Genomic DNA, 24000 nt, shown 5'->3' with positions numbered 1-24000 from the left:
AACATAGAAATAATAAACCTAGAACACCCCCTAGTCGCGCCATGACCTACTATACCATAGAGAACCAAGGGCTCTCTATAGTCAGGGCGTGACAAGTGTGCCCATGGCTATCTTTAAATGTAAAAATTAATTGGGCTTAATTTTGCCTAATAAGACCATTTTGAAATGATTTATGCTTTTACTTTTGATACTTAAGTATATTTTTGTAATTACATTTACTTTTGATATTTAAGTATATTTCAAATCAAATCGTTTTAGACTTGTACTCAAGTAGTATTTTACTGGGTTACTTTAACTTGAGTCATTTTCTGTTGAGGTATCTTTACTTTTACTCAAGTATGACAATTGGGTACTTTTTCCACCACTGCTATAGAATACTACAGTACTTACTATGGAATACTACAGTACTTACTATAGAACTCTGTAGTAAACTGTAGTATATTGTAGAATTCTATATTACACAGTATAGTATCCCGCTAACATAGTACTTAGTATAGAATGGTGTAGTGTACTGTATAATATAATTGTAAGTACTACATTATTATCTACACAAAAAAATACTGTAATAAATACTACAGTAATGTCCGCAAAAACACTACAGTCCACAAAAATACGAAACATTTTAAACTATTGTATATACTGCAGTATTGAATTTGCATATACTCTGCCCATTCCCCTCCCCCATATCCCAATGTGTGCCACCCATAAGTGAGGAACCTACATGCCAAGTATACACCATATATTGTCTTCCCTTCAGGTGATAGAAAAGATCAGAAGCTCTGAACTGTCTGTTCAGACCCCAGTCCTACCTACCAGATCATAGAAGGAGAAAGACCATAGTACAGTAATGTCTGTGTAAATAGTACAGTATACAACAATCCACAAAAACACTACATGAATTACTATAGTATATAGTACCGTTTTCTTTTACAATGGTATTTATACTATAGTTAACTGTACATACTACAGTATACTACAGTAAACACTACAGTATTCACTGTGTTGTTTTTTTGCAGAATATAGTATATATATGCTTTTGTATTTTAGAAAATCAAATTGTTTTCTATTAAGTAATATATGGTCTATGGTTATGAACAATGAGATTATGAGATGGCTGTAATATTCTGTAGGTTTGTATGCTGTACTTTACCATATTTCTGAGTTAATGTCGGAATACAACAATAATGTCATGAATTCTAATGGGAATTCATGTCAACACCCAGTGAGCACAATCCAAACGTCTTTTCAACTGATTTTCAACGTATTTGCAACATCTTGTGCTCATAGGGCAGTCAGCCCTTTCTGTGCACTGCCCATACTCAGCCTGGCAGGGGTTGTCAGAGGCCTACTCCCTGCTGTAAGTTGAGTGTGTTCTTGCAGTGCTGCTGTGTGTGGGTGTGTGTTTGCTCGGCCTGTCCAGGGCCGACTCTGTGATCAGATGTAGAGCAGACACTGAGGCTTAGCCTGTACTTAAGCTCTGTCCTGGTGTCTGCCCGCTGGGATAATCAGCCGACCACTGCCAGCCTGCCAATAGGTAGCAGCCATCGGGTAGTGGATACCCCCAGGTCACTCCGCATGCAGGGCATTGTCGCCATTCCCTGTCCTCAACTCCGGCTAACCATGGCAACGGCACCCACCCACTGCTTACACCCCTCAATAAGGGTGGGAATGGGAAAGTCTGCCATTAGGAGAGTAGCCCACGTGCACGTGAACACGCCTCCCCTGTCCTCCTGAAAACCCTGTGTCTCTTTGGGCCGCCCCATTGGAGGTCACGTTGGTCTAAATTATTCTAGTCGCCATTAAATCCTGTTAAAGACATCTAATGACGCGGATTACACTTCCTCTGCCTCTCAAAACCAGCTGGTCATTTTTGTCCACTGCAGTGTTTCGCCTGTACAAAAAAGTCAATGAGACACGGCCAAAAGGACAGTCAGAGAACAGTCAGCGAGGCTCCTCTTTGATCCACTCCTCAGTGTAATGGTGGCCATTTTGCCTCTCTTCCCTCCCATTCACTTGTGTGGAGATGTGAGTGAAACAATATACAATGCCCCCCTACCACTGATGATCTAGTTATGAAGAGGGTGGAATATGGGGATGGTGGTGTCCCATTTCTGAGACGATAGGTGTGGGATGCATACTAATCATGGCCCCTTTCTGCCATCCGAGCGCGAGATTGTTTGACAAAGAGCCACCAGATGGCCCCCACTGGCCCGCAGTTCCCCCAGAAGAAATGGGGTGTTATGAAAACGACATTCCCCAGCACAAAGGCCCACTGTTCTCATGGTTGGATGTCCAAGGGCTCTATTCAGTGTGTATCGCTGAAGCGTTACAGATTGTGTGATGGAAATGTAAAGGTAATTTCTGATTGAGCCGACATATGCAGCGTTTATCGTGAATGTAGTCTCCGCTAGCGCGGGAACATTGCCTTTACATTTCAATCACGTTGCAACGCTAAATTTCCGTCATACAGATTGAATAGAGCCCATAGTCTTCCTCTTTCCCCATGACCCACCAAAGCACACTTTCTACGCCCATGTTTAGAGCCGTACCTTCCATCCCGCTCACATTCTTAACCCGTTGTTTTCAACGTGGATAGAGGTTGAATTGACGTCTGTAGCCCAGTGGGTCAGGCCCACAGTACTGAACCACTGGGCACAAACTGGTTGAATCAGCATTGCTACAAAGTAATTGGACAACGTATTGTGATGTGCAATCTACATGTAAAATACATGGGGTGAAATTTCAACCACAGGATTGTGCCGTCATGGTAACCAAATTTCAACATAAACAAACCTTGTATAAAATATGTTGAATTTGTACCTTTAAAACAACGTCAGATTTTCAATGTTATATCCACTATCAGAAAATAAAAACTTTAGGCTGGGCAGCACCTCCTACTGGAAAATGGATGTATCTACAGCTACCCTTTGTTTTAACCAAGCCCAGCCCTGCTTAGCTATGATATTTGTAATTGACTATTAGTGTGCTATCTCGTGAGAATGATTGGTGAGAGATTTCCACTTAAAAACTAAATAGATTCACTGTTGTTATCGAAAACATTCCAAGGGTAGGTTTAACAGAGCAAATGAAATGTGACCGTACTTAATCAATCATCAATAACGCTATTTAGGCCTGGCCTATAGCATTTGCAAAGTCATCAAAATAAATAGTTTGAATTCAATCCAGATGTCATCTATAAATAGACAAAACAATAGGCTTAGGGGTTCAAGCTCTGGTTGATTTCAAATGGAATGATATTTAGTGATATTGAATTAGGGTTGGTTGTCAACGCAACCAAATATCAACATTTGAAGGATATTTATCTTCTGCTTAGGCTTTAATTCCAGTTTGTCTTCCAATAAAAACATACTATGTTAGATTCATTTCTCCATCTCAACCAAAAAGTTCAAGAATAAGACTAAATAAAATCAAACTTTATTTGTACCATTCATATTCAATATAATCTTATCCAGGTCATGTGGTTCTGCTATTAGACGAAGCACAGCGATATCACATTCATCTGTTGTTTAAATAAATCAAATATCTGACATTGTATTCCCATTTCAACTTTGATGTTTTAAATGGTTGAAAGCGCAGTGATAGACATTTGGGTGACAACTAAACCGAAATTCAGACATTGTTTTTCCATTGGAATTTGGTTGTGCTTTGAGATGGTTGAAAGCATAGTGATAACACGTTGGAAATGTAACTAACTTTTTGAGTGGGTGAATATAGGATGTAATCTCATTGATCAACGTCTCAACCAAATATTACCAAATTATCCACGTTGAAATGACATGGTGTGCCCAGTGGGGAGTGTGTTTGCTCTCATCTTGGACTCCATGTTTGTTCATGGCAGTGTGAGGGTTCTCTCTGTGGGGAGTTTCAATATGTTTTTTAGAAGTTGCAGTGCCACATAGAGTGCAGTGAAGATGAGAGTCGGCCTGCTGTATATTTAAGAGCTCTCCCACATCTGATGGGACTAGTGTGGCTCTCTTTTAGTGGGGAAATGGAGGTAGGCCAGCAGGAAACTAATGGGGACTTGCTCTGACATGAGCCCAGGTGCAGACAGTGTTTGACTGCTGGTGTTGACACAGAGACAGCTCCAGCATTGTCCTGCCAGGATGTCTGCATGACGCATGGCTTGGCTCTGTCTTATCTCAGCTGGAGCTCTTCTGGCTCTGCTGGCACTCTGCTGGAATCACTTCCCAGCTAGCACATAATGTTCTGAGAACCATGTTTCTTCGAGCTTGGTGAGAGCATGGTTGTCCTATGGTTATGTCTTGCGTACAACCTCCCCACAACATTCTGGGAATGGTGCTTTGGAATGTTCTCACCACATTTAAGGAACTTGACAAAAAAAAATGTTTTATCTGTATTTCATTACTTTAACAGATTGTTTCCTAAAAGTTCAAACATGGTTACATTATATTTCAATTTTGGTAATGTTCTAGGAAAGTTCAACTGGTTTTGACATTGGGAATGTTCTCTGAGAAAAGGAGATTAGCACCGAGAGAGGGTGGAACTTCTCCAAATGTTACGCTCTCTAGATGAATTATTCAATTTAGGCTGCAGCACTGATAACATAACTTAGGTTTTCTCCTCTAGGAGATGTGCGGAGCCCCAGGAAACCTATATAAATAAGTGGATTCATTTCTGAAATGCTGTTCCTTCAGACTTTATTCAATTTTGTTAATGAGAGATGAAGCTACTGTGCTGGGTTGGTAGTTATAATTAAAGCCAGACAGCGGCTGTTGTTTCACACTTTGATTTAAACCACATTTACACAGTCATCTCTAACAAATGAATGCCAAAAGTGGTTACAGTGTTGAGCATGGTCACCTTTCCCTTCTCAAACGAGCGTGCCAGTCTCTCAGAGCCACGGTCAGTCAAACACAGTCTGGCTGAAAGGCAGTTAAACCCTTGAGTTTATGGGTTCCATATGTGAGAAGGAAAGCCTCTTTTCCCACATAGGTCTTGTCTGTGCTTTAATGAGTGTTAGTATAGATTTCCTGTGGCTGAACACTATGCTTAATTGACCTGAACAGCAGAGTAACTTTGCACTCCCTTTCCCAGGAACAAAAAGGTTTTTGTCTGGGCGGCAGAAGCAGCACTCTCAACCATTGTTGACTGTTTCTGTCTGACAGAGCAAATAGTCCCTTTGTATATTGTTATATTCTTCCAGTTTGAACAAAGTTTAGACAAAGACGCCTTCGGTTTCAGATTCGCTGGGGGGGGTGTACGGGTGGGAGTGAGGGGGTGGGGTGGTTGAATGGTTGTTGATGAGAGCCTGTCTATCTCCTCTGTTTCAGGGATCACATATACACGGTGGATACAGACACCGCCAACTCTGAGGAGATCTTTTTCAGCAAGGTGAGTGTTCTTTTTGAGGAATGTGTTGCTCTGCACCGTCCTGCGGGTGGCTGTCCCGTACGCTGGCATAATCACCTGGCAGGTCATCCTGTCCAGCCCTGCTCCAGCGGCCGTCTGGCGTGAGACACTGCAGCGCCATGACCCCACTAAGCACATTATCCCATCAGGCATCAAACCGCATGCGTCATCTCTGCTCAGAGGGATGGGGCCAAGGGAGAAACCGGAGATTTATGTACATATGTAACCACCCCCAACCCCGCCTCCACCTCCTCCGCAGTATCTGTTTGTTCCACCTAGTATAATCAGAGCGAGCTGGATCAAAGAGACTGAGACAGAGAGATTGATCACTGAGACCCTGTTTAGTCTTTAATCACTGGCCAGGCGCCAAACATGCTGTAGTGTAGTATAGAGGCTGACCTATAGGACAGAGGCAGAGTTGAGCCAATCAAGCGAGCTAACTGGTGCTCCAGGCTCTCTCTCTCTCTCTCTTGAGGAATGATCGCCAGGGTAACTAAACAGATCTCCATTGATTCCCCATCAATTTCCTCTCCACAGAAACTGACATGGAAGTCCAGACAGGCAGACGTGGACACCTGCCGAATGAAGGGGAAGCACAAGGTAGAGAGACTACTCTTTCCTCCTCCTGCAGGTCCTGCAGGTCATACCATACATAATAATAAACTAAAGCTAGGAGGTTTTCCTGACCACGGGGACCTCACCAGTAAAATGTATGTGCATATTCATATTCATTGAAATATTGTCATCTCTGAATGCCTTGCTGTCTCACATTCTTCTGAATGAATATGTGAAATTAATATTTAAATGTATTTAATTTTATTTTATAATGAGATGGGAAAATCCACCAGTTGTCTTTATTGTATAATTAATGTTATTGTGCGTGTTTTGGTTTTCTGTGCATTCGACATTTTGTTCAAAGAATACACTGTACAGGTAGTAGCATTCCAGGAACATGGACTAGTCCGTCGCCATCATTCATTCCTCTGAACGTGGCTGTCCATGTGGTTTTTCTCTAGTTCCAGCACAACAATGAATCATTCACAATATGCATTTCCCCCTCCCCTCTTCTCTCCTTAAGGATGAATGTCACAATTTCATAAAGGTCCTCCTACAGCAAAACGATGACTCCTTGTTTGTGTGTGGAACAAATGCTTTCAACCCCTCCTGTCGAACTTACAAGGTACAGCTCACATTGCTCTCTATCCATGCTCTCTATCCATGCTCTCTATCCATGCTCTCTATCCATGCTCTCTATCCATGCTCTCTATCCATGCTCTCTATCCATGCTCTGACATCACCTGCTAAGAATTCGCTGCACACACCGTGCTGTATTTCAACCATCTGGGGACGACATAAGGAAGAAGAGGTGTGGAGAGATGGACATTGATGGATTACTTTCAAAAGCTCATGGTCAGATGTGTCCTTTTTCCCAGGTGTAGTTTGACACATTTCATTTAAAATCAGGGAAATCTACACTGACAGATAGTGTAGGCACAGCAGTTCTGTTGAAACATGATCAAGGCAGACGGCCGCCTCGGTTGTCAAGGCATTTTTGGAATAGATTCAAGATATCCAGGCTTTGGCAGAGTTATTAAGCGTCTTTAGACATGAACACCATCTTATTAAGATATCTACTGTCATCCTTAGGAAAGAAAACTCTAGAAGGCTGGCTTTGTTGACATGTTAGGAAATGAATTGACGCCACAGTGAACTTGATTTGAAGGTGCTGTTGTGAGACATCAGGGGGTTGTTGTTTATTGCGAGGTATGTTTACTACCGAACAAGACTCTTTGCTTCATTGACGTTTTGGTTCAGCGAAGCACAGAAAAGGGCTTGTGTTCTCACTCACGTATTCTTTAGAGAATACACAATTTATGCCCACATTTTGTAGGCATGGTTAGTTTTGAAGTTTCTCTGCTCCCATTTCAGGTGCTTCTCACTGTTATTACTGTTATATTGTCTGCGGAAAGCTGACATCCTCACTGACATACCGTAACGAGAGGTGCTGTAAAATGTGTAAATGTTATGGAGAAGAGGTGAAATAAACAGGCTGTTGGACATTGGCAGGCTCTCCCAAACAACCAATTTCAGGCTTTTGAGGTGCCCGCTGGGTGCATCCAGTCAGCCTGGTTCTGGTCGAGGGGGAGGGAGTATGTGTGAGCATGCATCCACCTTGGCCACAGTTTGCCTTTCCATCTCGCCGGCCTGACAGGCCTGAAAAGAGCTTCTGTTTTTGGGCCAAACTCATCCCACATTAATCAGAGCCATGAGGAGGGGGGAAGATATACAAATGTTACTGTCGACAGCAGCTACACAACCCCCCACCCCCCTCCTCACTCCCTCGCTTCTCTCCTCCCCCCTCCCGAGGGTCCATCTGAAAGCCAGCTCCTCTGTCGGCGCCGACACTTGTGTACCAGGGCCGTTCAGACAGACACCTTGGCAGCCGTGGGCCACTCCCCAGAGCCAAAGCATAGCTCGCTTTGTGTAATAAAGCCTCCCTCCCCAGCTGCCTGATGTACGACTTGTGTCCGTTACATCACCTGTTGCCGGGCGGAGCAGGGGAGGGATGCTGAGAGGCCCAGTTGATATTGATCAGCCGTGGTGTATAGCCCCCCCCCCCCACCTCCTGTATAGCCCCAGCCCCTGCCCCAGCCCCTGCCTCAGCCCCTGCCTCATCCCCTGCCTCATCCTGACCCCCGCCTCAGCTCCTGCCTCTGCATCAGCTTCGCCTCAGCCTCACCCCCTGCCTCAGCTCCTGCCTCAGCCCTCAGCCCCTACCTCAGCCCCTGCCTCTGCATCAGCTTCGCCTCAGCCTCACCCCCTGCCTCAGCTCCTGCCTCAGCCCTCAGCCCCTACCTCAGCCCCTTTCTCATTCTCACCCCCTGGCTCACCCCTTGCCTCACTCTCACCCCCTGCCTCAGTCTCACCCCCTTCCTCAGCCCCTGCCTCAGCCCCAACCCCTACCCCAGCCTGAGCCTGACAGGTAGCTGAGAGATGGAGCATGGCTGTCTCAGTGGGAGAGTCAGTGCACTGAATATGTGCACACTCTGATTTACCATAGCAGTAATAAACCCTGTACGATAACAACATAGACATGCAATGACAAGGCCCCTTTCCAGTGTGGAAGCAACCAATTAAAATGCATTTGAGGGCCATGCTAGAGATGTGTTTATTTTCTATTTGTATTATTAATTTGCAGGCAGGGCCTTAATCCTCGAGTTAATGAATTAATTTACATCCTCAAGGATAGGTCTAGCTTCCCATGTGTTCAATTGTTTATGGAAAAATACAATGATGTTTTCAGGAGCGACAACATAACTGTGTATCCCTTTCCTCTTTGCTGTTGATAGTGGATTGACCTCATAAATATCTCACAATTGCCTGGGAGTCTCTTCCTTCTGTTCAAATGGCAGGAATAGATCACTGACAGAGAGCCAAGCACACAGCAGACAGAGGTCATTGCCATAGTGAAATTAAACAGACAAGAGTGGGGCCTCCCTCCCCCTCCCCCTCCCTCCACCCCCACCTCAGTGATAGTGCCTCAACCCCCACAGTGATAGCATAGTGCCTCAACCTCCACAGTGATAGCATAGTGCCTCAACCTCCACAGTGATAGCATAGTGCTTCAACCCCCACAGTGATAGCATAGTGCCTCAACCTCCACAGTGATAGCATAGTGCCTCAACCTCCACAGTGATAGCATAATGCCTCAACCCCCACAGTGATAGCATAGTGCCTCAACCTCCACAGTGATAGCATAGTGCCTCAACAACCACAGGGATAGCATAGTGCCTCAACCCCCACATTGATAGCATAGTTCCTCAACAACCACAGTGAAACAGTTGAAATTAGTGCCCTCAGACTAGTGACGTCATATCAGTAATACAATAACTTTCCCTGTCTCGAAAATGGGGACTCTGTTTATACAATTATTCATATCTTGATAGCTGAGAGAAAAATCAAATGCTGGTGTTAGTTGTCATAATGTAAGGTCAAAAGTAATTTTTACTGCCAAATCAGCTTCAACTATTTCTCTGGCAGCGCTCTCAGCACTCAGTGAGAGAGTGTGACCGTTTCAGTGGGCAGATGATAGGTGTTTCCACAGAGACAGGAATAGAAAACAAAATAGCCTCTTTAGAGACCCAAAAGGGCGGTGTAAGCGCATCACCTTTCTTAGAAAACTGCTGTCTTTGGGAGAGAGAAAACGCCTCTATGTAACTCTGTTAGCGTACAGTGATCTTGACCTCAGCCCAGTGTCCTTGACCTCAGCCCAGTGACCTTGACCTCAGCCCAGTGACCTTGACCTCAGCCCAGTGACCTTGACCTCAACTCAGTGACCTTGACCTCAGCCCGGTGTCCTTGACCTCAGCCCAGTGTCCTTGACCTCAGCCCAGTGTCCTTGACCTCAGCCCAGTGACCTTGACCTCAGCCCAGTGACCTTGACCTCAGTCCAGTGTCCTTGACCTCAGCCCAGTGACCTTGACCTCAGCTCAGTGACCTTGACCTCAGCCCAGTGATCTTGACCTCAGCCCAGTGACCTTGACCTCAGCCCAGTGAACTTGACCTCAGCCCGTGCTTCGAATGAAAGACTCTAGTCGTGCCCACTGGGGATGACACGGCACCCATGGGGGAGGTAAATGACCTTTCACCTGGATATGATCCTCAGCCACTACCACCCCACTGTGGGGTGGGGATGGGGTGGGATGGGGTTGGGATGGTGTGGGGTTAGGATGGGGTGGGGTGGGGTTGGGGTGGGGTGGGGTTGGGGTTGTGGGTGGGGTGGGGTTGGGGTTGGGTTGGGGTGGGGATGGGGTGGGGTTGGGATGGGGTGGGGTTGGGATGGGGTTGGGGTGGGGGTGGGATGGGGATGGGGTGGGGTTGGGGTGGGGTTAGGCTGGTGTGGGGTTGGGGTGGGTTTGGGATGGGTTGGGATAGGGTTGGGATGGTGTGGGGTTGGGGTTGGGATGGTGTGGGGTTGGGGTTGGGGTGGGTTTGGGATGGGGTGGGGTTAGGATGGGGTGACTGCTATCTTTTGGGTGGATTTTCCTCTGACCCTTTTTCTCTCTCCACTGTAGATGGACACCATGGATGCTGTAGGGGAGGACATCAGTGGGATGGCGCGGTGCCCATATGATGCCAAGCACTCCAACGTTGCCCTGTTTGCTGGTGAGAGACCTTAACTAATGTGTTACTGGAATGTGGATGTGGTCTGGGAAAATATAGGTTACCCTTTTTAGTCTAAAGAAGTAACCTAAAGAATCTTGCATTACCACATCAACATGAGTGAAAGGTATGCATTACTTTAAGTGTTTAATGTACAGTGTCTATTTTATGTACAGCAGTACTGTGTGTCTAAGACAATATCCCCCCTCTGGGAAATTACAGTTAACCTTATTAACCATATTCAACCAAGCACATTAAACTAGTTTGTATGAATGATATGTCAAGATCATTTTAAAATCCACTGTATCTCTCAGTAATCATGTCATTATACAAGGCATATCACTTCAAAGATTAGCCTTTTCCTTTAGTCATAGTCATTAAACATTAGCTGGATAGGAAAGTCTTTCTCTTTTTGAGCGTAAGGTTGCATTAGGAACACTAGGGTGCATTTAATACTCTGTGGCCTATTTTAATAGCAATACACTAGCAGTAGGTCAGGAATAAGGAGCAGTCTGTTACATGCTGTTGAACAAATTGTTGAACTCTGGGCCAATTTGTTCTGTGTTTCTGGGAGGAATCTGCTGCTTGGCAGATGTAAGTTTGTGGGCAGTTTGGAAACACATGAAGCTATTGTGGTTTTACACCACCCCCCCAAAAAATTGAATATTCTCCCGAATCTGGGGATTAAAAATCAATAGAAAAGACGAAACCCCGAATGAGTCAGCTTTCCGTTCGTGGGTTTACAACTCCTCCAGCCGAGGAGCTGTTATAGTGATTCACTCTTACTGATATTCAGTGTGAACTGATTTATGGGATGTGAGTTTCTCTGTGTAAAGCCAACGCAGAGTAAATGCCTTTAGATGACTAGTTAATTTGTAGCATCGGAATTGGAATGGGAATCTCTGAGTAATCAAGAGGATTCTTTGCTATCCTTTCAATGATGTAGTTAAAGTTTCCAATGCAGCCATCCAATTGAAGCTGAGGGGCTGAGGTCATTCTCATTGCAGATACTGTTTGCATTGCGCAGCGTGTGTGTGTGTGTGTGTTAAATGAGGATTGTTTTTGTGCGTAGCCATTCCTCTTGTCGTGTTTGTGTTTGTTCTGCCCATGACTGGTACAGTGGCTGACTTCTTATCCCTTATCCCTCTCTCTTCTCCCTCCATGACTGGTACAGTGGCTGACTTCTTATCCCTTATCCCTCTCTCTTCTCCCTCCATGACTGGTACAGTGGCTGACTTCTTATCCCTTATCCCTCTCTCTTCTCCCTCCATGACTGGTACAGTGGCTGACTTCTTATCCCTCTCTCTTCTCCCTCCATGACTGGTACAGTGGCTGACTCCTTATCCCTCTCTCTTCTCCCTCCATGACTGGTACAGTGGCTGACTTCTTATCCCTTCTCCCTCTCTCTTCTCCCTCCAGATGGAAAGCTCTACTCCGCAACAGTAACAGATTTCCTAGCGATCGATGCAGTCATTTATCGTAGCCTTGGTGACAGCCCAACGTTGCGCACTGTCAAACACGACTCCAAGTGTCTCAAAGGTGAGGAGAGTCATTGGATACAAAGGCCTGATGGTTGAAAGACGTAGAGACACAGACTCATCACAATGAGTGACGGGTTGGAAAACAAATCAGAGTTGATGCTGTCACTCTCATAACCAGTCCCATAGCAGTTATGTACTAAGTGGCTTCCTCTAAGAAAGACAACATGACCAGGTTGTCAAAGCTGAATGAATAGATCCCTCATCCCCCACATGTAAAATAGCCCCTTAATAGAGATGATGGATTGAGCTACTCCCAGTGCTGTGCTTGGGCCTCACTGTATACTGTGATGGATTCTTCAGGTATTGGATGTAAAATGGGTGTTGATCTGTTTTGTGATGATATGTCTGCTTTTTGTTTTTCAGAGCCGTATTTCGTACAGGCAGTTAACTATGGTGAATTCATCTACTTCTTCTATCGCGAAATTGGCATGGAGTACAACACAATGGGAAAGGTAAGCTGACTGAGGCTGAGGGCTACATCCTCCTGAACAGGAGAGACAGGATGTGCTTTGTGAAGTAAACAGGAAGTGGGTGTATCAAGTATCTGTAAAGGCGGTCAGTATGGCCAAAATGGTGAAACCTTTTTGGATATAGAAAAACATTTGCAGGATGTGAAATGCATGTCAGTGATGCCTGGAAAGCCATTTTGAAGTCTAAATATATTATCTGACTCGCACTGCGTGCTACTGGTTAACTATTGCTACTGTTGCTTACTCTGGCTGTTTCCTCAAATGATTTTGAAGTTTTTCTCCAAAATGAGACAGACAGGAATGGGAGGAAAGGAAAATGAGCTGATTCTTCATTCAAGGTTTTAGACCAAAGGGATATGAGACGTTTTTGATTCATCCTTTCATTTTAGTTTGCATGGAGAAGGTTTAATTGTCTCCTATAAGGAAAATACAACATGGAAATGAATTACATAAACATTCTATTATTTTAAATAATCCTGGAGCCGGGGAAAAAATATTTACACCCAATTCCGTCTGACATGTAAAACATGCACATGAATACAAAGTGAAATTCTCTGGTTATTTTGAAAGGAATATCACTATATAAGAAAGAATGCAGAGTGGTGTGACGTATGGTTTGGTGGGTGATGTGGGGTAGAGGAATGGTGCTCCCTGATTGATTGATTTGACAATCTGAAACATAATAAGTTCCACAGTCATTAATAATGTGGGCTGGTGTATATTTATGCATGGTGAATATTTTTAAGACCATGGCTCTGGTCTGCGAGACCTGCTTAGTTACAGAGACCTAATAATAATAAGCTTTACCTTCTGTGAGTGTGCTGGTTGGCGCATAAGGAAACCAGCCAGACAACATGTGTGTGTGTGTGTGTGCGTACGTGTTGTCCAGGTGGTGTTCCCCCGGGTGGCCAGGGTGTGTAAGAACGACAAGGGCGGCTCCCAGAGAGTTCTGGAGAAACAGTGGACTTCCTTCCTGAAGACCCGTCTCAACTGCTCCATCCCGGGAGACTCCCACTTCTACTTCAACATCCTGCAGGCCGTCACCGACGTCATCCACATCAATGGTCGCGATGTCGTCATGGCAACCTTCTCCACACCTCACAACAGGTATGATTGTCCGGCGGCCACACAGAAGGAAATCAATTTCCCAGGGTACCGCAGCGCGTAATTCACTGTCACAATAGTTTTGGCACTTTTGTCAGGTGCATAATGTTATTCCTGCATAATGCATATTGAGAATGGAGAATCATTTAAGCTGGGAGTTTTTATCTAAATGTACATTATAAAGGAGCTGTAGTACTGCTACATATTGTAAATCCCATTTTATGGCGTTTCTTAGGCAATAAGACAATTGCTTGTGACAATGCAATTGAGCATGGTTTATGGGCATTAAAAGTCAATGAAGCGGCTTGGGATTCCTATAAGCGAATTTGATCCGGGCATGAATTGCAGTTAGTGAGTGAAATGAGAGGGAACACATTTTGACTGGAGGTAGTATTCTGAATTTATTAGCTATTAATTTAACCAAGTGCTTTGGCAGCATGGCGTGCCTCTCGCTCTGAACATGGCCAATGCTGCCTGATTACTGAGATTTACAGTCTGGGCCACAAGGTTAGCAGAATAACAGCTCTGTAACTGCCACAATCCTGCCCTTGTACATGATGTCTCCCAATGCCAAGGCAGCTGAAATGCCCCTTTCGAAACATCCAGGAAATAGACAAGTGATTCAGAGCTATGCTATGTGCAGTTTGCACACAGTGGAATCATATCAATTGGACTGAGAAAAGTTCTTTTTTTGTGGGGGGTTGATGTTTCTACAGCATCCCTGGGTCGGCCGTCTGCGCCTATGACATGGCTGATGTGGCCAATGCGTTCACAGGACGTTTTAAAGAGCAGAAGTCCCCAGATTCCACCTGGACACCTGTTCCTGAGGAGAAGGTTCCAAAACCAAGGTATGCCCCCCCCCCCCCCCCCCCCCCCCCCCCCCCCACACACACACACACACACACACACACACACACACACACACACACGCACACACACACACACACACACACACACACACACACACCAACAACAAACACACATTCAAAAACACACACACACCGGCAGCATGAAAGAAGTTCGATATCAGCAAATGAAGCATGAGATCATTTTCCAGATGGCTGCCTACTTCTACAAATGCACCAGCCTGATCAATCTCCATCTCTGCGTTCCTAATTACCCGGCAAAGAGCAGCTCCTTTTCTCTTGTGAAACGTACATTTATAAACCGGGATCTGTGGAGGGGGATGGTACTGTAATTGGTGTCTCTCCCCATATGGCTGGCGATAATGTGGAGCGCAACAGGATACCACCCCTGGTGATTAGCATAACATTATGTGTTTGTGTGAAACAAGGTCAGGTGTTAATGTGATCTGAAATCTATGTCTCGTTTATTCAATTTATTTTCTGTTGACGTTATCAGCAGACAAACAGAAGGTTTCTATCCCCCACCCTCTTCTGCAGCAGTAGACATGCAATGTTTTTTATTTGATTTATTTCACCTTTATTTAACCAGGTAGGCAAGTTGAGAACACCTTTATTTAACCAGGTAGGCAAGTTGAGAACACCTTTATTTAACCAGGTAGGCAAGTTGAGAACAAGTTCTCATTTACAATTGCGACCTGGTCAAGATAAAGCAAAGCAGTTCGACACATACAACGACAGAGTTACACATGGAGTAAAAACAAACATACAGTCAATAATACAGTAGAAACAAGTCTATATGTGTCTTCGTCTCTGATCTGTCTCTGTTGCTTTTCATGTACTGTAGACCTTATTACATTGTGCAGTGTATATCATGGTAAAGAATTGAATCACGGCTGGTTTCCATGCCAGGCCACAGAATCCACCCAAGTTATCCATCAAGAAAAGAAAGGCACCGCTCCACCGTAATAGTGCAGCAAAACCTTTTCAATAAAGCTATCAAGAGGTGAGATGTCTTTCGAACGGATCTCCTATCAAAGGCAGCTTCACTTTTACAGGGCCTTCTCCTCTGCTACTCTGTCCTTGTAAAGAGATCAAATGGCTGCTCTCTGACTCCCAATGTTTGATTCCCTGATACTTTCATCCACTTTAGGCCCGGGTGTTGTGCTGGCACGCCGTCCTTAGAGAAGTACAAGGTGTCCAACGAGTTCCCTGACGACACCCTGAACTTCATCAAGCAGCACCCTCTCATGGATGAAGCAGTGCCCTCTATCACTAACAGGCCCTGGTTTCTCAAGACCATGGTGCGGTGAGTATAGCCTCAATAGCTACGATGCTACTCTAGTTAGCGCGCTAGCTAGGTCTGGGTTATAGGTGGTGTTAATCAAGGTTATACGTGCATTATGCATTACTACATTTGTAATTACCAGTGGTATCATTATATACATAAATCTTAGTTACAATTTTTATACAAATGTCAAGGCGCATAGCAAAGTGTTACGTTACATGTTGTTAAAAGGGTTATATACATCAAAAGCTGGTACTTTTATAAGGCCATATGGTGGAAGGTGGTTTTATTATCTATGTCACAGCCTCTGTGTGTAGTACGACTCTAACACAGGAAGTCAGCCGCAAACTGCATCTGTAATAGGACCTTATCTCATATATACCCCAAAGGGACATTATAGAATTTGAGCTTTTGTTACAAATTGGACTATCAAAATCCTATCAACTATGAAAACCTATTCCATTATATGTTCTAGTGGCTAGCCAGGCAAAATCTGTATGGAGGTACACTGGATTCAAGGATATCCCTCTTGAGATTTCCTATTATTCTGGATACTGTCCTTGAGGTTGTTGTTATTCTCAACGGGACAGAATCATCGACATACTGTAATACTTGAGATTACTGTTATTGTTGATGCTGCAAAACCATGGGCTTAGTGAATACAGACATTCAATGTCATTTCAAACCAGACAGTCTGAGTGGGAGAGAAGAAGGCCTTATCTGACTGATTTGATTGTGATGTGAGCATTTACTCAGATAATGCAAACGATTAAGTCGGTGCTTTCATTCCAGCGAAGGCATACACATGTTTTATATCTCATGACCTTGTGTGAAGAGATCTAGTCTTTCAATGGCAGAATGGAAAAGGATGTGTGGTCCACTAAATTGCTGAAAAATATATTTGTAATATATTTGTCTTTAATCCTTTCCATCTCACTGAATTAATAGCCATGCAAATGTATTTGCATATGGATCTGCAGATTATACATGGTTTTGATAACAGTAGGAGCTCCATGGTACAAATCTAATTGGAGATACTTAAGCAATAAGGCCCGAGGTGGTGCGGTATATGGCCAATATACCACGGCTAAGGGCTGTTCTTAAGCACGGCGCAACGCGGAGTGGCTGGATACAGTCCTTAGCCATGGTATATTGGCCATATACCACACACCCCCGAGGAGCCTTATTGCTATTATAAACTGGTTACCAACGTCATTAGAGCAGTACAAATAATTGTTTTGTCATACCCGTAGTATACGGTATGATATACCATGGCTGTCAGCCAATCAGCATTCAGGGCTCGAACCACCCAGGTTATAATACTAGATAACACACAGTGGAGTTCCGTCTTAAAATTAAGAAATTAGGTATAAATCCATAAACGTGTTCTTCCCGGTGTTCCATATCTGTTCTAGATACCGGCTGACCCGGATCGCTGTAGACAGTGCAGCGGGACCCTATCGGAATCACACCGTCGTTTTTCTGGGATCAGAGAAGGGGATCATTCTTAAATTCCTGGCCAAGATGAACAGTGGTTTCCTGAATGACAGTCTCTTCCTTGAGGAGCTCAACGTGTATAACCCAGAGAAGTATGTATTCCATAAGCTAGACACCACTACACCAGCACCAGAACCCCAGCACCACTACACAAGCACCGCTATCCCATCACCACTACACGAGCACCACTACCCCAGCACCGCTACACCAACACCATTAACCCATCACCACTACACCAGCCCCACCCTACCAGCACCACTAACCCATCACCACTACACCAGCCCCACCCTACCAGCACCACTAACCCATCACCACTACACCAGCCCCACCCTACCAGCACCACTAACCCATCACCACTACACCAGCCCCACCCTACCAGCACCACTATCCCATCACCACTACACCAGCCCCACCCTACCAGCACCACTAACCCATGACCACTACACCAGCCCCACTACACCAGCACCACTAACCCATCACCAATACACCAGCACCACTAACCCATCACCACTACACCAGCACTGCTATCCCATCACCACTACACTAGCACCACTAACCCATCACCACTACACCAGCCCCACCCTACCAGCACCACTAACCCATCACCACTACACCAGCCCCACCCTACCAGCACCACTAACCCATCACCACTACACCAGCACCACTAACCCATCACCACTACACCAGCACCGCTATCCCATCACCACTACACCAGCACCACTAACCCATCACCACTACACCAGCCCCACCCTACCAGCACCACTAACCCATGACCACTACACCAGCCCCACTACACCAGCACCACTAACCCATCACCACTACACCAGCACCACTAACCCATCACCACTACACCAGCACCGCTATCCCATCACCACTACACCAGCACCACTAACCCATCACCACTACACCAGCCCCACCCTACCAGCACCACTAACCCATCACCACTACACCAGCCCCACCCTACCAGCACCACTAACCCATCACCACTACACCAGCCCCACCCTACCAGCACCACTAACCCATCACCACTACACCAGCCCCACCCTACCAGCACCACTAACCCATCACCATTACACCAGCCCCACCCTACCAGCACCACTAACCCATGACCACTACACCAGCCCCACTACACCAGCACCACTAACCCATCACCACTACACCAGCCCCACCCTACCAGCACCACTATCCTTGCAACACTAACCCAGCAGCACTATCCCAGCACCACTACACCAGCCTACCAGATGGCTACTCTATCATTTAAAGAGTTTCATCAAGTTACACTCTGCACTGACCACAGCTACTAAATTAAAGAGGCCGGTCCCGGATCTTCAGTAACAGGGGCTCAGACCACACAACTCTACTCTTACAAATGCAGGACGATGAAAGGAAACGGAGAGGGACTGCTAGTCATTCAATCCAGCCTGAGATCTCTTCCTAATACATTATAAAGGGGCCTTTGGAATATTTGGAAAGGAAGTAAATGAGGGGAAAATGTGCCTGGGCCTTGCCAAAGCAAATAGATCAGAGGCTTGATGATAGGGTAGAGTCAATGAGAAGGGGATGAGAGGCAGGGCTTTCAAGGTGACAGGCGTTTGTGTTTGTTATCCAACGACGTAGCGTCATGTGACATGGGTGTGTGTGGGGTGAACGACGAGGCCCCCCCCCTTTTCTTCCTGGCATGGGCAGAGCAGTCTCTGGCCCTCAGCCATCTGGCCGGAGCGTACAGCGTAGGTGACTTTGCTGGGTGGGATCAGGATCTGGGTTTGGCCACCACGCATTACATAGTGTAGATGGACTGTAAGCCCTAATTGAGGGCTGTAATGCCCGGGCTGAAGATAAATCCCTCCTCTAGGGTAGATGGATGCTCTGCACGGTGGGATTAGCATGGACTCTCTCTTATGCCCTGCAGACAAAGATGCTATGGTGGGGCTTTGAGCACCTATCAACAGAGAGAGACTGGGGCTTTTTGAAATGTTCTGTTAGTGCTGACAACTTCTTCTGTCTGTCTGTCTCTCTGCCCTGCCCCCAATCCAGGTGCAGCATCGACGGTGTGGACGACAAGCGGATCGTCAGCATGCAGATGGACAGCCAGGGACACTCTCTGTTTGTGGCCTTTTCCTCCTGTGTAGTCAAGGTGCCGCTTTCTCGCTGCGAGAAACATGACAAATGCAAAAAGTAGGTTTATAAATGAAACCCTCCATCCATCCATTCTCTTAGAGCCAGGACTTTATTTGTGCGTTTGTAATGTCCTAACCAATCAGTCTTCAGGAAAATAAACGGCTATGAAGATACACTTTGTGATGAGAGTGCTGTGTGCGTTTCCTCCAGATCATGTATTGCCTCCAGGGATCCCTACTGCGGCTGGGTGTCCGAGGGAGCGTGCAGGCAGGTGGTGCTCGACCCAAAGTAAGTTACTGCTCACTCCACTATCATACTATCTATTTCACGTACGGTAATCATAACATCATTTGTGCCGTATGATGACTTGGTGTCCTCAGTGACGTCAATCTAGCTACTGTTTACATTTTTAGTTTCTATGATTAGTCACATTTTTGTAGTGCTCTGTATTTTCTTCCAACTGAAAGAGCCATTGAAAAGTCTGATGGAAGGAAAGTGATATTTGCCCTGGGGCTGAGGCTTGGGAGGAGGGGGACTTGGCAGTCGCCGTCATTTGTGGCTATATTTATGAAGCAGAACTAGATGTGTTTTGAAAGAAAAAAAAACAGCATATGGAGTTTCGGTGGGTGAATCCCATTTAAGAGATGAAGTCATAATAAAAGGAACAGCTTTTGATGTTAAATTAATTTGATCCCAGCCAAATGATTGGTCTCGCATGCTACAGTACTATATCCTATTATAATTTCTAAAGCCCTGGCCTCTCGGCTGTTCTGATTGAGTTTCCACTTTGGAAATTGAGTAGACAGAGGCATTAGGAGGTTAGATGACCTCAGTTTTACTGTACAATATTTCTAAGTGAGTGAGGATAAGAGCGCTATGATCTGTAGGTTCTGTGGCGAGCGATTGAAAGCATTTGGCCGGACGTGTCTCAGTGTTTAAAGGCCCAATGCAGCCATTTGTATCTCAATATCAAATCATTTTTTAACAATTAAGTACCTGTTTAAAATAAACTAATATTGCTTCCTAGCAAAGAGCAATTTCTCAAGCAAGAATTTAGCTAGGATTGTCTGAGAGTGGTCTGATTGGGGGAGGGAAAACAGGCCCTATAGAGTCTCTCTCTCTCTGTCTCTCTCTCTCTGACTCTCTCTCTCTCTCTGTCTCTGTCTCTCTCTCCTCTGACCAATATGCTGTGGGTCTGCTGTATATTACCAGGTGACATCTTGCACCACCCTCGAAGGCTAGATAAGTCAACATCATATTAAAAACTACATAGCATGTGTGTTTCCTCTTACTGCATTTCAGCAAAAATGGTTTCATCAATACTCTACTTCTGATTTGAAGCCTGGTAAACCAGGCTGTGTAGAGCATGATCCATGCTCTGATTGTAAGCAGTGGTCCAGGCAGCAGAGGCTGTCATCCTTGACTGTAATCTCCCAGACAGTTGGCCGCTCTGTTTCACTGCATGGTTGGTGGTCCTTCAGGAAAGTTGGGTGTGGGCTGCTGGGAGAAAATAGTGTCCACCTTCCTTCCACTTCATTGGCCTGGTCCCTGGCCCTGATGCGTGTGATTGGACCGTGGACCCATATCGATAGTGAAGGCAGACAGTAGGGTTGTCCTCCTGGCTGGTCCTGTGGTGCCTGATCTGTCCAGGCCTCTGTGAGTTCTGATCTGTCCAGGCCTGTGTGAGTCCAGTCGTTCACTATGATGTCTCTGTTCATTATGCAGATCGGCCTTCGAGCAGGACGTGGAGCATGGCAACACAGATGGACTGGGAGACTGCCAAAGTAAGCAGGCCTCTTCCCTCTGTTGATCTGGGCTCAATGTGCCTCTGTCCTGCAGGACAGGGACGTGTATCTCACCCCACCATACACAACAGCACACACAAACATTGTACACACACGCACATACTTACGCACACACACACAGCCCATACTCCCCTAAAGAGTCCACAACCACTCTGTATAGACTAGAGTACATAGCTCTGTGTTGCTTTGTGGTTAATACCGATTAGGGGAATACCAATGAATCAGAAGAAAACAAGAATGGAAAGCCTGTTCACATCCCTTTAGAGAAACACAAGACCAGAATAGACAGTTCACATTCCTTTAGAGAAACACAATAGACCAGAATAGACTGTTCACATTCCTTTAGAGAAGCACCGTAGACCAGAATAGATGAGAATGTCCTCTAAAGAAGAACCATAGAATAGATGAGAATGTCGATAAATATTGAACAGGCAGTCGATTCTCAATTACTTTAGGCCTTTTCACATTGCATTGTTCTTAGCCCTGGACTATCTTGCTTATAGCCTAGCATTTGATTTCCAACAGTGATGGTTTGTATAAACCTTGCTGTCTGCCTGTCTAACCTCAGAAACAAAGTTACACTTTTGAAATTTGATCTCGCCCCAGTACAGAGAATGCTGCGTATGAACGAGACATCAACTTTTCTGATCCGGGCGAAATCATGCAACAGTATTATTATCATGGATATATCCAATTAATAATCAATAGAAAAGCTATGAAAACACAGCCGTGCTAAAAAACTTTTGTAATTAACTTGAGTGTACAGTTACTTTTCTACAACGGGTTAGCTAGCCAACTAAGGCTAACAGTCACAACAAACCGCGCAACTAGAATAACAGAAAAGTAGCGGCATTTGCATTGGTTTGACCTGACCTTTCTATTTACCTTACTTTGTAAAAATTTGGGATTTTGACTGGCTGAGAAAAGATGTCCTGACATGTTAACTGTTAATAGGACAGTGGAGATGTTGAGACAGACAGAAACGTATGTACAAACCCCCGTTGTTGCAAACCAAATGTTAGGCTAGAAGCAAGGGGAAACAATGTCTACATGCTTTTTACAGTGGAGATCAAGTTAATGAATTGGCTATCTGGGGCCTCCAGAGTGGAACAGCAGTCTAAGGCATTGCATCGCAGTGCTCGAGGCTTCACTACAGCCCCGGGTTTGATCCCAAGCTGTGCCACAGCCAGCCGTGACCAGGAGACCCATGATTTCCTTGTCCCATCGCGCTCTAGAGACTCCTTGTGGCGGGGCTGTGCACCTGCAAGCTGACTTCGGTTGCCAACTGGACGGTGTTTCCGTCGACACATTGGTGCGGCTGGTTTAAGCGAGCAGTGTGTCAAGAAGCAATGCAACTTGGCAGGGCCGTGTTTCGGAGGACGCATGGCTCTCGACCTTCGCCTCTCCCGAGTCCGTAGGAGAGTTCCAGCGATGGAACAAGACCGTAACTTCCAATTGGATATCACGAAAAAGGGGTAAAAATTGTCTGGCTGGGCTGATGGGACACTGGATGAGTAGGGATTTCTCAGATGGAACAGAAAAAAAGATGCCCATTTTTGCTTCAAAGGCTTACCTGTGCAAAACATCGTTTTTTTTGTATTGCTTAGAACACGTCTCAACCAATCATAATGCTTGTTTTAACCAACCCATGGTAGAATATTAATTTACTGCATTATAGGCATCACAAGCATATGTAAATTAAGGGACAGTGCAGCTTTTGTGATTGGACAGTGAGCATTCTAGGCGTTGTTCTTGACCCTGATTCACACGGCTATTTTGGCACAGTATTTCTGGGGCTAACCCTGCTCCTGAGCAGAGCCAACTGCCTCAGAGCAGAGCCAACTAGCCCTGAGCTAAGGTGAACATTCACTTAGCCCCTGGCAAAAATGTCCTTCAGCCCTTAGTTAAGGTGCATTGTGAATGCGCCTTTTGAAGAGATGGTTTAGATCATGCCAATTGTATTTTTATTTATTTTGCTCTTTGAAAAAAACGAATTAACACATTTTTCCTTTGATTTTTTTAGATGCGTTCGTGGCCCTCAACGGTAAGTACCAAACCCGAGGTAACGAGATGATACCTCCCCTCACACGCATTTATTTTCAGCTCTTCCACTCAATCAATTCTTTGCTCTCACCATAATGAAACCCCGCCCACTATTTCACGAGAAGCTAAACGAGCTGAGCTTTAATTGACATGTTTCATTTTCTTTCTTTTTTTTCGTTCCTTTTCTTTCTGTAGACGTTCAGTCCAGTCCTCACAGTCATGAAAGGCCTCGCCATGGTCAGTTTACTTTTGTTTTCCCCCAGTTTGTCATATATAGTGTAATTCTCTAGCATCTAGAACCTTTCCTAATCCACTCCTCAGTGTTCCGAGTCCAGATCTTCCCTCCCCTCCACCCCTCCTCCTGCCCTGTTCTGCTCTGCTGAGAAGGACCTCTAGACTGCGATGCAATAGCATTGATTTGTCCTAACCTTTGTTTCCCTAATTGGATGGATCTTGTTGTTAATAGAAAAGGCCTCCATGATTCACTGTGGTTCACCAGACTCATCAAGGTGCATGAAAACGATGGAGATTGTTGACAGAGGCTAAACACAAGCTCACTGCTCTAGAAGCTCCAACATTTCCCATACAAACCCACAGCACTGCTGCACGGTACCACTAGCTTACAAGCATACTCACGCATACACACGCAGACAGACAGCACAATTCAATTCCACACTTACATCTATTGAATGTGTTTATGCTCGATTCTTGGTGCTG

The 24000-nt window shown here is 45.2% G+C and overlaps 1 protein-coding gene across 3 annotated transcripts in view; it reads left to right on the top strand.

The window, feature by feature from the left end:
* The window catches only part of LOC109875292 (semaphorin-6A), a 98674-nt gene that overhangs the window by 54182 nt on the left and 20492 nt on the right, over positions 1-24000 (top strand). For 2 of the 3 annotated variants that reach the window (XM_020467609.2, XM_020467617.2), the window contains exons 4-17: positions 5313-5373; positions 5929-5991; positions 6470-6571; positions 10467-10557; positions 11974-12093; positions 12459-12547; positions 13455-13672; positions 14386-14517; positions 15686-15841; positions 17236-17409; positions 19352-19492; positions 19646-19723; positions 21161-21219; positions 23264-23284. In XM_020467609.2, the coding sequence (XP_020323198.1) occupies positions 5313-5373; positions 5929-5991; positions 6470-6571; positions 10467-10557; positions 11974-12093; positions 12459-12547; positions 13455-13672; positions 14386-14517; positions 15686-15841; positions 17236-17409; positions 19352-19492; positions 19646-19723; positions 21161-21219; positions 23264-23284 (1505 nt within the window). Of the gene's footprint in view, positions 1-5312; positions 5374-5928; positions 5992-6469; positions 6572-10466; positions 10558-11973; positions 12094-12458; positions 12548-13454; positions 13673-14385; positions 14518-15685; positions 15842-17235; positions 17410-19351; positions 19493-19645; positions 19724-21160; positions 21220-23263; positions 23285-23478; positions 23521-24000 lie in introns of all 3 variants that reach the window. The other variant, XM_020467601.2, reaches the window with a different exon arrangement.

The sequence above is a fragment of the Oncorhynchus kisutch genome, linkage group LG3 (assembly GCF_002021735.2).
Source record: "Oncorhynchus kisutch isolate 150728-3 linkage group LG3, Okis_V2, whole genome shotgun sequence".
Classification (NCBI taxonomy): domain Eukaryota; kingdom Metazoa; phylum Chordata; class Actinopteri; order Salmoniformes; family Salmonidae; genus Oncorhynchus; species Oncorhynchus kisutch.
Note: the sequence above shows the minus strand (reverse complement) of the source record. Positions and strands in the feature narration are given on the sequence as shown.